Genomic DNA, 13,811 nt, shown 5'->3' on the forward strand with positions numbered 1-13,811 from the left:
AACCTTTTAACTTATATATGATATTATAAATTTGCTTATCTGTTTTTTTTCATTAGCGAACATGTACTGATGAATGGGATGATGAACGGATATACGCGGATATTGGAGAAGGTGATCTTGATGTAAGTTTTACAGATCTGATTTGCGCCTTCTGAAAAAAGCAGCATAAAAATACAACTTTTGGCGGCGTCGGCGTTATTGGAGTGTTGAAATTCATAACTTTAAACTTTTTAAATTTGATAAAACGCCTATTTTGGCCAAAATTTACCTATTCAATGGCGTTATACAAATAAAAAAAAGATATCAATACAAATTAATTAAAGAATTTACATAATACTACTTATTTGTTATCAATTAAAACAAAAACAAGATCTGAAATAATACTTATGAATTAGAAAGTCCTTAAATCTATGTAAAGCTCATTATAATACTACTGAATAAAATATTGCATTCATGACTTACAAATATATTAAACAGAGCTTTAAAGACAAGTTATTCCCTTATAGTACCTACAAGGTAAAACTAAAATCAGTTTTATTAATTCACATTAGTTCCAACTTATTCTCAATGTGATATGTGACAAAATTATGTTTGTGATGTTATCAATGTCCTTGTATGAATTTTTGTTTTAGAACGCCATATTATAATGGTGATGTGTCTTTAGCAGAAAACAGTTGTGCGTTTTTTTTACAATTTCCTCTCATGAATGTTTAGAATATGTTAAGCGCACAACAATATTCCAATATATTTATAAAACTCCTTTCTTTTTTCCAGAGTCTAGATGCCAACAGATATTGTTATAAACGTGGGCTTAAAGATGAAGGCATTAACAAATCATCGTCAGACAGATACGTAACAACGAAACCACCAGTGAAAATGCGCAATGAGGTATTATATTCAATTATATATGTACTGTTAGAACTTATATTGTGCCTATATCTACTCAGCGGCTACTTTGCCATACAGTAATTGCTACAACCACGAACGTCATACGATGATGATAAAAACACGTGACGTAATCCAAAAGGTTAAAATTGTTATTTTTTGAAAACAACGTTAGTTAATGGCACTTTAATTACAATATTGCATTCATACGTCTGTATATATATATATGTATATATGCACACATCACCATATGAGAGAGAGAGAGAGAGAGAGAGAGAGGGGGGGGGGGGGGAGAGAGAGTATGTGTGTGTTTGTGTGTGTGTTGATTTCAGTGCCAGATCGTATTTTATTTCACGAGGGTAATATTAATAAATATTTTTACCAGTGGCGAAATATTTTTCTTACTTCTAAAGTTTGTTTCATGATGCATGTGTATTCAATCATCCATCACTGTCAGACACCAGCCTAATTCGTTTGAAGACAGGTCGTGAAGACCACGCTAGATTGTTGACACATTTTGAGGCGTGGGTTGGGTAAAGATCAGTTAATATGTTAATTGTTGAGTGAATATACAGGAAAGTTCGTTTTGCGTATTAAAAAACGACTCATAGTTCAAAAACATATTTTAACGATGATATAAACTTGTATATCTGCTCGAGCAGTTGTTTTCGTCTGTTATTTGTTTAGTGTGAAAACGAATGTTCAACTTCAACGTTCAAGAAAATGTTTGAAATACAGGATTACCGATTTGTATTTCCAGTTATGTCTTTATTTAAACCTCCGCAAAGGTTTTTAATTTCAAATTATCTTTTGCAACCTTTTATGGTCCAAAGGAAAAGTGTTTAGTTTGGATCAGGGGTGAGTAACTCAAAAGTAGTTTTGAACGTTAACATAATCTTGAAGGAAATATATATATCTTCGAGTGTGACAGGTATAACGTATAACTCAGAGGCGTATCTCTGTTAATATATCGTAAGCATTTAAAGTTTCTTGTTTATTCCCGCATACGATTACATTGAATTACAAAATTAATCACTTTATAATGTACAAGTACTGCGTCGGTCCTAAACAAGGACCTAAACTTAGCAATCGTTTTGATTTTTTTTAATTAAAATTACTTCATTTAAGCAGAAAGTAATACGTATATAAACTACATGTTAAAATTAATGATGTTCATTCTAGTGAAATATCATCCTGAAATGGTGTGTCGTATGTAACCCAGCCGACTGTAAGGTAGGGTTTTGAGTGATGCGCATACGCTCTCTTGAATGAATGCCTTAGAGCACAATGGACGTGTTCTCGAAATAAGAGAACTTGAAAAGCAACGATAGAGTTATTCTGTGGTGTTTAAAGGGTTCAAGTTTAGTGTTAAAGGGAATTTAGGACGAAGGGAACCAGGACACCGAAAAAAACATCTGTCATCAGTTTTGTTTCGAATAAAGGAAAGCCAGAATACAGGCTGAAACTTTGCCTTTACGTACAATGTACTTAAAAAATCAATAATGATGAATCACGTCCGGGCGAGACTTAACTGACTTACGACAATGGAGTTGTTGATCTCACAATCGAATGATAATTTATTATTTCCATTTACCTGTTATGTCTGAATTTATTTGTGTAGACAAGCTCGATGCTGAGACATGATTGGTGACACAATGATCTTCATTTTTGCATCCATGTACGTGCGCGTTCTGAACAAATGCTTAGAAATAATAAGGTTATTTTGAGCTTAATGTATGAAATCACGTGTCATGCAAAAATGAATACAATGCATTAAAACTTCGTTATAACATGTTGCTATCATTTTAAAAATATTTTATTTTCAGGTAGAAGCAAGAGTTCATTTCAGTGGTGGAGCAACCTTTTCAGAGGAAGGTAGGTTAAGCTTTTAAAACGGGCTTTGAGGTTGGTTGTAGAATTTTGTCAATTAAATACAAACGATTTTTTTTTCTTTCAACAATAAATATCGTTCGTGTTTATAAATGTTGGCCGGCTCTCACGCTCAAATTAAACTTGAGCACGCACAGGGCTGGTACACAATTTCAATGAAGTCATTTCCGAATGGCTTGAAGCATTTACCTAAACATCTTCAATGAACTGTCATTTTATTTTTATTTTGAGCATATTATTAAACAAAAATCTGTTTGTTTCCATATATAATCGCCGAAAATATCATCGTGTGAACGCCACAAGTAAATAAATCACTCTTGTATACACGAATCGCAAATTTGAGCGTTTAAAATAATTTGGTGTTATATATTGCGGTCGTAAACGCACAAAAACACAACTATTTGAGGGGAAGCATTATTATAAAATGCTATGTTTTTATGCATTTTCGCAGAAATCTTCTTAAAAGACTGTTGTTGTCATGTTGTTGTCTTCTAGGTAACCAATATACCTCCGAGTTTAAAGCTGCCGAAGCCTACCAATATGCATATGTAAGTTTTTATCTGATTTGTCATCCACGTTAGTACTTACTTTTGTATATAGGACTCGGGCTCCCACTTTACACATTCAGAGAAATATGTGAAGTAACATTCCACTTGAAGAATTTGGGGCAAACAGTTTGATTCCCTTGGTACAAAAAGTGATGTATGTACACTAATAATAGCTGTAAGCGTAAATTTCAGTCTTTAATAATTTACATATAACATAGACAATTCGGTATATATTGTTAGATAGTGAAGATCAAGATAAAATATTTCTCGCTTCAAATGACAACAAATAAAGGTTTGCACAACGCATTTAAGAAATAATGCTGCACTTTCATTAGAACTATTTAAAGAACGGCATGACTTTTGACAAAATATTAATTAATGCGTGCATATCCATGACAACCACTAATTATCACATATCTATACGCAGATTGTTTTCACTACGCACAAAAGAGTTCCAGCGAAAAAATGCATTTTAATTCTATTTTGTTTTAAATGGGGTGGTAGAATAAACATTTACCATGGCCGTTCGTGTAAGATAGTTTCATCCTAGCTAGATTTAAGAAGAACAGATGAGGTTAACAATTAAAAAATGTTAAGAGACGTAATCAACGATATGTTGTTTAACTTAAAGTAAATTTGTCTTGAAGCGAAACAATAAAAAATAAATATATTTACATGTGAATAGGGCACAGTCCAGTAAACATAAGCAAACGTTACCAAAACCGTATTCCGAACCACGCGTTTCATTACTTATTAAGAATTAAGAGTAAAGGCGCCTTTGAATCCCCAACAAAAGCAGTTGCATGGCTAGTGCGTGTAAGAAGTCTTTGTTTGAGTCAAGGGTTAAGTGCTCGTCACAATCCTTTAATAGTCAGTACAGTTTTAAAAGTGGTCGTAAAACTGCACTTTATTAAAATTAGGTGGTTTAATATAATTAAAGTAGGTTTAAATTGTTCTTGTTTCTCAGACTATGCTTTTGTTTATTTCATTGGCATGGATTGACTTTTTCAACTTTCTATCTATATTTAATAGACTCGTTCGGCTCTATATATCTGCTTTTCACAAATGGCTTGTCTTACATTCTAAATTCATTTTCGCTGTTGCGATACGGAAGCGATAGTAGTTTGAGCTCGCGATTCGTTTTTGTCTCTCTTCAAACCACCTTTGGATTTGCGTTTGTCCTCTTGCACACATCTTTATTGCTACTACTTCACTGTCAGTGACACTCACGAGTTTACTGACCGAGGAATGTTTATTTATGAGTACCTTTACAGTAGTCGAGATCTGCTTCCAAACCAAACTATTACCCAGTTCAAATGTTTGAAAACTTGGAATTTCGCATATAATCTTGAAAGTGGGCACACTTTCCGTTAATAAGTGCTTGCCCTGTAGGTCCTTCCCTCCAACCACATTCGCACTGTGCCTCATTCACAAAACGATTCCTTCTAAGTTAAATGTTTACACTGTATTGAAGTCAAACATATCTGTCGAAGAGAGGCGATAAAGAGCAAAAATTGTTATTCATATAGTTCAACAACTTTGGCAACTTTCAATCAGGTCTTTCATTTTTCCTGATAGCTTTGCTTTTCGTTTCGTCAGCTCTGTCCGTAGCTGACTTAATGATAAAATTCTGCATTTTGGCTTAATCATGGACAGCTATAGCCAAGTTATGTATTTCTCCATTTTCACATGCTATGGACATCCTCTTGAGGTATACTTACATAAGCGTTGCTTTTAAGGACTCTATATAATTTTGTGTGGTCTGCAAGGAGACGGGGCATTCTTAGAACTACTTCTGATACATCATTCATATAAATGACAAACATGAGGGAACATACGTTTGAGCCCTGAGGCACTCCATGTATAACATTGCTGCACTGAGATGTAGATCCATCATTATTATTCCTACTACTATTTTTTTTCTTATACCGAGAGGAATCTTCTGCTCCATTTGAACAATTTCATAAGCTTTCAGTTTATGTAGAAAACGACGGTGTGCTATACTATCAAATTCTTTCGTATATATTCAACTATCAATGTTTCATCCAATGATGCTGTCCAATCTTCCAAAATTATTATTCATATGTCTATTTAATCACCGTGATTCTAATCATTACAATTGTGATTTTTGTATGATTTTTGATATAGGATCAAGTATACGGATGTTTGCAAGCTTTTATGCAATGTCTTCGTAGAACAATAAGCACTTTCGATGTCTTGTTTCTGAGTATACAATACTAGACAAAGTATCTGTAATTTCTTGTATTTGAAATTATTTTCCAAGCATGGTATTTTTTTTCACCGCCCGTACCGCAAACAGAAATAATACATCCATCTTGGTTTGATGAATCTCCCTTTTTTGGAATCGAGAAGAATAAATTATCAACACAGTGTTGTATATTTTTATAAAAAGTGTTCCATGAAATGCTTACTTCAAAATATTTCATTTCATACCACTCAAATACATATTTGCCCAATATAAAATAAAAAATTCTAACTTATGTGATTTTCGTAACATACAAATCTTCTTATTCTTACAAGATCACTTATTTTGGGACTTTCAGAAAGTTAAACCACTATGGAATGCCTGAAATGACTTCATTAAACAACGATCCATATCGTTATAACGACAGAAATAGCCTTTTTCGGTATTTCTTATCTTATTAATGGAAGTTTATATATTCTCAATGAAATATCGAAATACTATCCCATCATTCAATGCCTGTTTACAATACTCTCCGACAAAAACTTGAAGGAGATATTGAACAAAACGATAGATATGATTCCCACACTCTCAAATGGAATGTATTAAAAATTATGATTTTTTTATAAATAATTAAAATACTGATTGTATGTAGAACCAAAATGCATATCATATTCCTTTTACACAACCATGTATAGTAAAAAGCACCAATAAGTGAAAGGGACGTGCGGGTGTGTGTATTTGTCTGCGTGCCTGCGTGTGTGCGTGGTGTTTGCGTGCGCGTGCGTGATTAGTTTTGATCGTCTGAAAATATGAAACACTATAGATATGCTTTTGGTTAATAATATCTTTGAGATTGTTATTCACTTATTATAATATCAATGTACAAAATAAAAGAGAAAAAGTAATAGTCGTAGTAGCATGAGCTGTAGCAGCAGGAGGACATCAGCAGTGGGGGCGATAGAAGCAGTAGTTATAGTAGTAGAAACACACACTTGACACATTGTTTAGTTTTAGTTAGGGTTTTATGACACTGTTTATAATTTATTTCAAATTTCAGGGCTTTTATGATGATACAGGTAAGATATTTTTATGACAATTACGTGGAACACATTTGATTCGTTGAAATATATATGTTTTTTAAACAGACATTTTAAATAGCCAGCTTATTGCAACGAAGATAACAGAACATTTATCTTAGAAAAATGCGTTCGAGATGCATGAAAAGCTTTTAAACAATTGCTTAGTTAGGTTATTACTTTACCATAACGTGAAAAATACTTGTATTTTTTATCGAACGTATCACTGTGACATGATTTCAAAACTATTTGTATGTGTACATGTTCATATGGTTTGTTAATATTATACGTTTGACAATGTTGTCAACTTTGTATAGCAAACATCATGGAAATATCTTCATTACATAAAAAAGTCCTTTTTATTCCTGGATTAAAGGTGTTACATTATAATAATCCATGGAAAACATACAAGTTAGGCCATTTCCTTTAAGTGTAAATAAACGCAGTTTGAATTATATTCTTTTTTTTTCTTTCTTATAATTATCGTCTATAAGACAATGAGCAGTGGTTGGACAACTCAAATTATTCCGGATACTACATTCCTGCAATGCTTATGGCGCTGAAATGTAATTCATTTTCAGCTTGTGCGATTGGGCTTATCATCAGTTAAGGTGAAATAATAAGGTCCATTTTGTTATTTCTACCAATAAAATTGATGTTATATAACGAGCATTCGTCATCATATAAGACACAACTTTATTTGACTCGTCCATGTATTACATGACGACTCGTGACAGATTATATATGTTTACTATTGCACGATTTATATTCTCCGTACATAGTATTATATCGATCATTACTAAGAACAGACCTGCATTTTTTATAATGCAGAAATAAAAGGAGTACTGATAAAAAACAACGCCGCATGATAGTATGCCCAAAATACGTTAAAACTGCCCTCACCAATCAATTTAAAAGCTGTACGTGTAGGTTTTTTTTAAAATATTATCTAGTTGTTTACATGAGTAAATGATGCCTGATACAGTTTCATAGCAGTTTGTGTGTATATTGTTTTCAAATGCCCCTCATATTCCTTTATATCTCGAATGTATGCATAGCCTCGTCGTCGTCATCACGACAAAATGTTCCTAACTTTACATCATTCTTATTGCAAAGTAACTGTGTTTCTGTTCTCTTTTTCAAGCCAATGAAGATGATAAGAGCAAACGAACACAGGTAGATATTTTGATTTTACCTAGCGCTGTTCAACAGCATATCCATTAATTTGTATGTTTAGAGATGATGAATAAGTATGTACATGCGTATACATTGTTGTGTCTTTATAGTTGATATATTAAGGATAAAAAAATCCAAATGTATATCGTATAAACAGCATCCTTAATAAAATATTTACAGTACCATTTTGTTCAGAATGTAAACATTGCCTTACTTTCCTATAAACAGTTTAAATATTGGTAATTTGATATGAATTCCCAGATATACAGCCTGATATCACCTACGCCGCCATTGCTCCCACCCCGTGGGACTACAGGGACAAGGCCGGATCTGGTAAAAATGCTAGTAACGTGATTAAAAGTTTGAAAAATTATAAATGTTGCGTACCAGTGTATATAATATAACAAACAATGTTAATCTGTTTGTACAGCATGACATTCATATGTATCACGTTTGATTTTGACAATTTTGAGCATTTCTTTTCACATCTTTACAAAGCTTGATAACGATATTTTGTCACATTTTGTTGTTATCACTCTTTTTTATTATGGTCCGTGAAATGGCGAGATTTGCCGATAGATAACTGTAACCTATCTTATTAAATCTTCACTAAATTTTGTAATAATGTAAATCGGTATTATACTTATTAAGGAATAGGTCTGCTTTACTTTGTGGCGCCGTTTAAAAATACAATAAACTAAATTGTTTTACTGTTCTAGTGACTAACGTCCTTTTTTATAACAACCTTTTGACAATCTAATTTCTTCTCGGTAAATAACGCTTGTCTTTTGTCCGTGAAACGAGATATACACCTATATTTTATGTTTTGCAGTAAAATACCGTTTTTTTATCAGTGAAATACGTTATATAAACTGCCAGTGAAAATGCAACTATCATGACTTCTTTTAATAGTAATAGTAGTTACTTTTTTTGAAAACATGTTTAGAGTTCAACAACAAAACAAGACAACATCTGAATCCCCAACTCCCGACTGGTTGGTAGTTGAACATTTGCGAATAATCGACTGAAAATGTTCTAATATCTGACTGGTGAATGTTCGAAAAATAGTGATTTAAAACAGTGTTTCTCACAAAGATGTATATTTGTACATGAATCAAAACAATAAATGTGTTGACATTTTTCACAATTTGAAATTAAAGCCCGGTCTAGGTTCCGACGTCCGCTCGTACAGGGCTTCGATGTCATTTCCGAAATGACGTTACGTGCGCATACAAATTGACGCGTTGTTCTAAAAATGTGTAACTAAATGACTTTTGTTTTTAATTAAAGATATCTAATAGAAAGAAAAATTGTTTGTTTCAGTGTAGGATAGCAATTTATTTCATTTCGTGAAGACCAAAAAGTGAATATTTCACTCGTGGTACGCGACTCGAGAAATGTAAATGTCTTGTTACAGGGACAATACCTATAGTAAAACAGTTGTTTAGAGATAAATAGCAATGGCCCAAACGACAATTTCAATCAAAATAATTCAAACAATGTTGATGCCATTGTTCACTTGTTTTAAATGACGCTTTTGTAACTCATATAAACTTTCGGATTTATTTGTTTTATAATGGGCCTTCTTATAATCGAACGAGCGCTCGAGAAAATACCGAGCAAGGATCAAAGATCAAGAGCTTGAACTAAATATTAGATAGATGTCACAAACTAAATTAAATGTAATACTTGCAAAATACAATCGGCATTACCTAATCAATTAAGTTATACGATTTAGGATATATAACTACTCGTACGATACGATGGTCTCTGTATGGATACAAACTCAATATGCTAGACTATTTCATTTGAATTACTGAACTGATTGCTGTGCTTTTGCTTAAATTTAAATATATATTTTAATAGAACAGTTGAAAATACAGGAACAAGCCCAGTAGCTAAACAAAAAAAAAACTAACCGTGTTTACGTTCCAAGGTTTAAGGACTTTGTTATGTTATGTAATGTTATGTTACTTTACAGTATGGTTATATTGTTTTTCAAGCTTGTAATAAAATATTTGTATGGCTGTGCAGTAGGATTTTAATGCTTTATGTAAATGGAGTCGACAGTATGGATGTCGACAGATGATTCATGTATCAAGTTAATCAATACTGGGCGTGGGTGTAGATATTTAATCGAAACCCAATCCTTAACGGCGAATGCATTACCTTGAAAATACATGTTTCTAGCATTTGCCACGGCTTGTACTAATCAACACACACCTTTAACAGAACGAACGCATAAACTAATGCTATACTATCTAAATATGATTTTGAGAAGGCAATATACAACGCATATGATAAAACATACATTTACAGACTTCATACGTTGTACCTGTAGTTCCCATTGCTTTATTTGAATATGGTATATATGATACACACATACTAATGAATGAAGGATCAGGTACAGATTCTATTCGTAATACGTACCATTACTTTTTGTTTCGGTGTTATTTTCCAATTTTGAGTTTAAGACTTTAATCAGCTATTGTATCCAATATTGATCAAACTTAATAGAAATGTACCGCTGCATTAGAAGGTGTGTAGCCCATAGAATTCGTGCTTTCGCCTCAAAGGTCAATGTCACATTTAGGAGCTAATTGGCTATCACGCCGACAAGGTTACATTAAAGGCATCTGACACGTATATATCATTTCCTCTTCTTAATTGTTTTGACAGGTGTCCAATACCTTTCCAGATGACGATGATGAAATTTATGAAGGTATTTTATTATTTTATATTTTATTTACATCGGATATTTGTTCATAAAAATTTACTGTTCACTGACTGACATACACAAAGTAGTTTGCTATCACATCAGGCATGTGCAGTTTGTTGTTTATTTTATGGAATGTTTGTTCTGTTTTTGTAGTTTCATATGTTGTGTGCCTTTCGATGCCTACGACTTGTTCCCTTAAACAGGATCTTCGTGAACTTTTATTTCAACTATAATTCTAATGTAATTCGATGCTGATTGACGTATACATACAAAACATAATTGTGTAGTATATTTGAAAAATAAGCGTGCTTGATTGTTTTTCAAATGTTATATATTCGATATTAATTAGCTTGGGTAAAATGTAGCTATATAATTAATATCGTCTATTTCTAGGGTTCGACTATGTGCAAGTTGTAAAAGAATACGATCCGAAATATGTAAGTATTTAAAAGGCCTCGCTCACTGATTTGGTGTTGGCAAAAGTGTTTTCAACGTTTGTTACAACTAAGCTGTTTTCCGCACTTTTTATAAACAAACTCCGAATAAAAACTGACTTATACTCATTTGTACATAATTTTGTAAATCATGAATGCATTCAATTTTCAATAGAATTTGAACATAGTTGTGTTTTAACCAAATAGCTAATTATACACTAGAGCTCTTTTTTGAATATTGATAATGAGTTAACATTGATTTTGTCAACCTTTTATACGAAATACTTGTTTTAATATATTACGCTATAAAAGGTGAGCGAGACCCTTTAACACTCATCAGCAGTTCTCCTTATGATATTCAGAAGCACTTTATTCCGAAACAAATAATGCATTTCGGTCCTGTTAAAACATAATAATACGTTTTGAGCCTTTTGGCAAACTGGCCTTGTTGATTGGTTTGCGTGTTGCAAAAAACCTAACGTATCGTTCGCTATGCCATGTTTAATACTTTTGAGTAACGTTACTACCTATATCTCACTCATGATTTTCTAATAAACGCCTCATATAAATAACATGTATTGTCTTTAATAATTATAAGCATATACGAAAGAGATTTTTTTTTTTATATACTAGAGCCACTCGTCGTAGAATATTACTTTTTAAAGTAATTCAGCGTTTGCATTACACCGAAGTTCAAAAAATCCTTCATTCCTTAGAGCGGCCAGCACTCCTTGAAAGTCGGAGATGTGTATCGCATTCAAAACCCTCTACTAGATGGAGATGACGACGGCTTCTATCGTTCGATTGAGGGCAAGTTAATTCCAAAAGACAATGGTAAGTTTACGCATACTATTTTACAAAAAATGTTGTTTCTATAACTTATGTTAAAATGCGAAGCATAATTCTCAAATTTGCGTCCATCATCACATGTATTTGGCAAGAATGAAATTTAAATCATAATTGCACATTAATTTGTAACTGATTTTTTTTGCAGTGAAAATCTTTCAAAAGAAACCAATACCAACGCCGAAAAAGAGGACTATTTTCCCTCATGAAGGTACGGGTTTTAAGGCAGTTTGAGACTGGCACAGTGTTTGTTTTGTTTATTCATACCCGCCCCTCTCTCTCTTTCTCTCTCCCTTTCTCCCTCTCTCTATATATACTCTATACTTTAGTATACAAATCGAAACAAATAACCACGAGATAATTAATTACTTTCATTTTTAAGATACCGGTTACACACAAATTCCCAAACCCGATAAACAGTTGCCTCCATCAGAAAAATCACAACAAAACGATACTGGTAAAACGTCCGACAGGGAACTGCTGATGAATCTATTAGAAGCGAATAGGAAGATATTGGAATCCCAAGATGAGATCAAGTCTTCACTTGCAGAACATCAGAAAATACTGAATGTGGTGTGTGAAACACCTGTTTACCAGGAGTATTACAATTCAACACAGACAGGTAATTGCCTCTTTAAATGTCTTTTTCAGTTTTTGTTGTTGTTTTTTTTTACAATTTCCGGACGGGAACCAGCGTTGGAGCAACACTTTTATGCCGCTCATATTCGTTACACTGAAGCTTGATGTCAAGTCAATTTTACGTATATTGTCTTCAGCATTAAGAATAATAAAAAAATGGTTTCTATAATTTACTTGTGTTATACTTCGGGCATTTTTCATTCGAACACTCGTTATTTTGTGCCTGGATAGTAAGTGAAAAACCCTCAAACTCGACAACATCTTGGCTTTTACTGTAAAGATTCCATCCCTGATTGCTCATTTTTTTTTACAAAATCTTGTTGAAACTGGAAAGTTTTTAAGTACATAAGTAACTGCATCAGGTTGAACCTTGAGGTGTTTTAGTTATTTCTGGTGAAAACCGCGGAGCCATGACAATTTAGAATAGTTTAAAAGTTGTTGTTGTAGTTGTTGTAGAAAATAAGTCCCAAATGCTAATCGGATGTGACAAACAAAGAGTAAGATAGATATGATTTTTTGAAATGTGGTTTAGTGATTTAAATAGCCAAGTTACTTTTCCAATACTTTATTTTATATACACTTCTTTTTCTATAGGGGGATGTCAGCTACCGCAAACAGAAGATGTCTACGAAATGTGCAAAGACGAAAACGATGAACTGTATTCACAAGCTGAACCAGGTTTGTATTACTCATAAAATTCATAAAATATATCAAAAAGTTACCTTGTCGGATCCATAATCTAGTGACCTGATGCTTGACTGTCCACCAGAATACCATCAAGTCTATGCACTATGCCAACATTCTGCTACTCACACTTGGGTTGATGTATAGTGCCGTCGTATAATAAACGTACACACCACGCCCTGTTATGCGTACCTATCAGTGTCATGTTACAAGATATATATCAGAGGGTTATAGCTTAATTGTAGCATGTACTCATTAAAATGGTATATCATATTAAAAACATCGTTTACATATTATAAGGATGTTCACAAAGAATGTTTTTCTTTAATTCTTTATTTGTTTAACAATTATGTTGTGTAATTGACCTTTTAATTGCCTAGATGTTCCAGCCCTCGATGACGGCGGAGAGGAATCCGATCATTATGTCGAAGCAGACGCAGGTATACATTTCATAGAACATCTTCAGTTATTTCATAATTTAAGTCTGTATCGGTCAATGTAAACGAATTGAATAATTGTATGAACATTAAAGTGAGAATTTTGAATAAAGTCAATATAAATAATGGTCAATAAGTTACGCAAGTAATACAACAGTATTTAGGCTATGAAATGACATAAGCAGTTTTAAAAAGGCCTCTCATGTTTCACTTACCCTCGCATTGCCCTTTAAAAATGTTTTTTGAACGTGCATTGTCAATTACGGAAGGC

General features: G+C 33.0%; 1 protein-coding gene across 1 annotated transcript in view; it reads left to right on the plus strand.

The window, feature by feature from the left end:
* Positions 1-13,811, plus strand: part of LOC128238042 (uncharacterized) — a 30,132-nt gene that overhangs the window by 14,718 nt on the left and 1,603 nt on the right. The window contains exons 7-20 of the mRNA XM_052953608.1: positions 57-122; positions 775-888; positions 2,712-2,760; positions 3,271-3,323; positions 6,587-6,605; positions 7,750-7,781; positions 8,043-8,114; positions 10,461-10,503; positions 10,894-10,937; positions 11,651-11,768; positions 11,929-11,991; positions 12,163-12,402; positions 13,014-13,097; positions 13,484-13,543. Coding sequence (XP_052809568.1) covers positions 57-122; positions 775-888; positions 2,712-2,760; positions 3,271-3,323; positions 6,587-6,605; positions 7,750-7,781; positions 8,043-8,114; positions 10,461-10,503; positions 10,894-10,937; positions 11,651-11,768; positions 11,929-11,991; positions 12,163-12,402; positions 13,014-13,097; positions 13,484-13,543 — 1,057 coding nt within the window. The remainder of the gene's footprint in view (positions 1-56; positions 123-774; positions 889-2,711; positions 2,761-3,270; positions 3,324-6,586; positions 6,606-7,749; positions 7,782-8,042; positions 8,115-10,460; positions 10,504-10,893; positions 10,938-11,650; positions 11,769-11,928; positions 11,992-12,162; positions 12,403-13,013; positions 13,098-13,483; positions 13,544-13,811) is intronic.

Source organism: Mya arenaria, chromosome 6 (genome assembly GCF_026914265.1).
Source record: "Mya arenaria isolate MELC-2E11 chromosome 6, ASM2691426v1".
Classification (NCBI taxonomy): Eukaryota; Metazoa; Mollusca; class Bivalvia; order Myida; family Myidae; genus Mya; species Mya arenaria.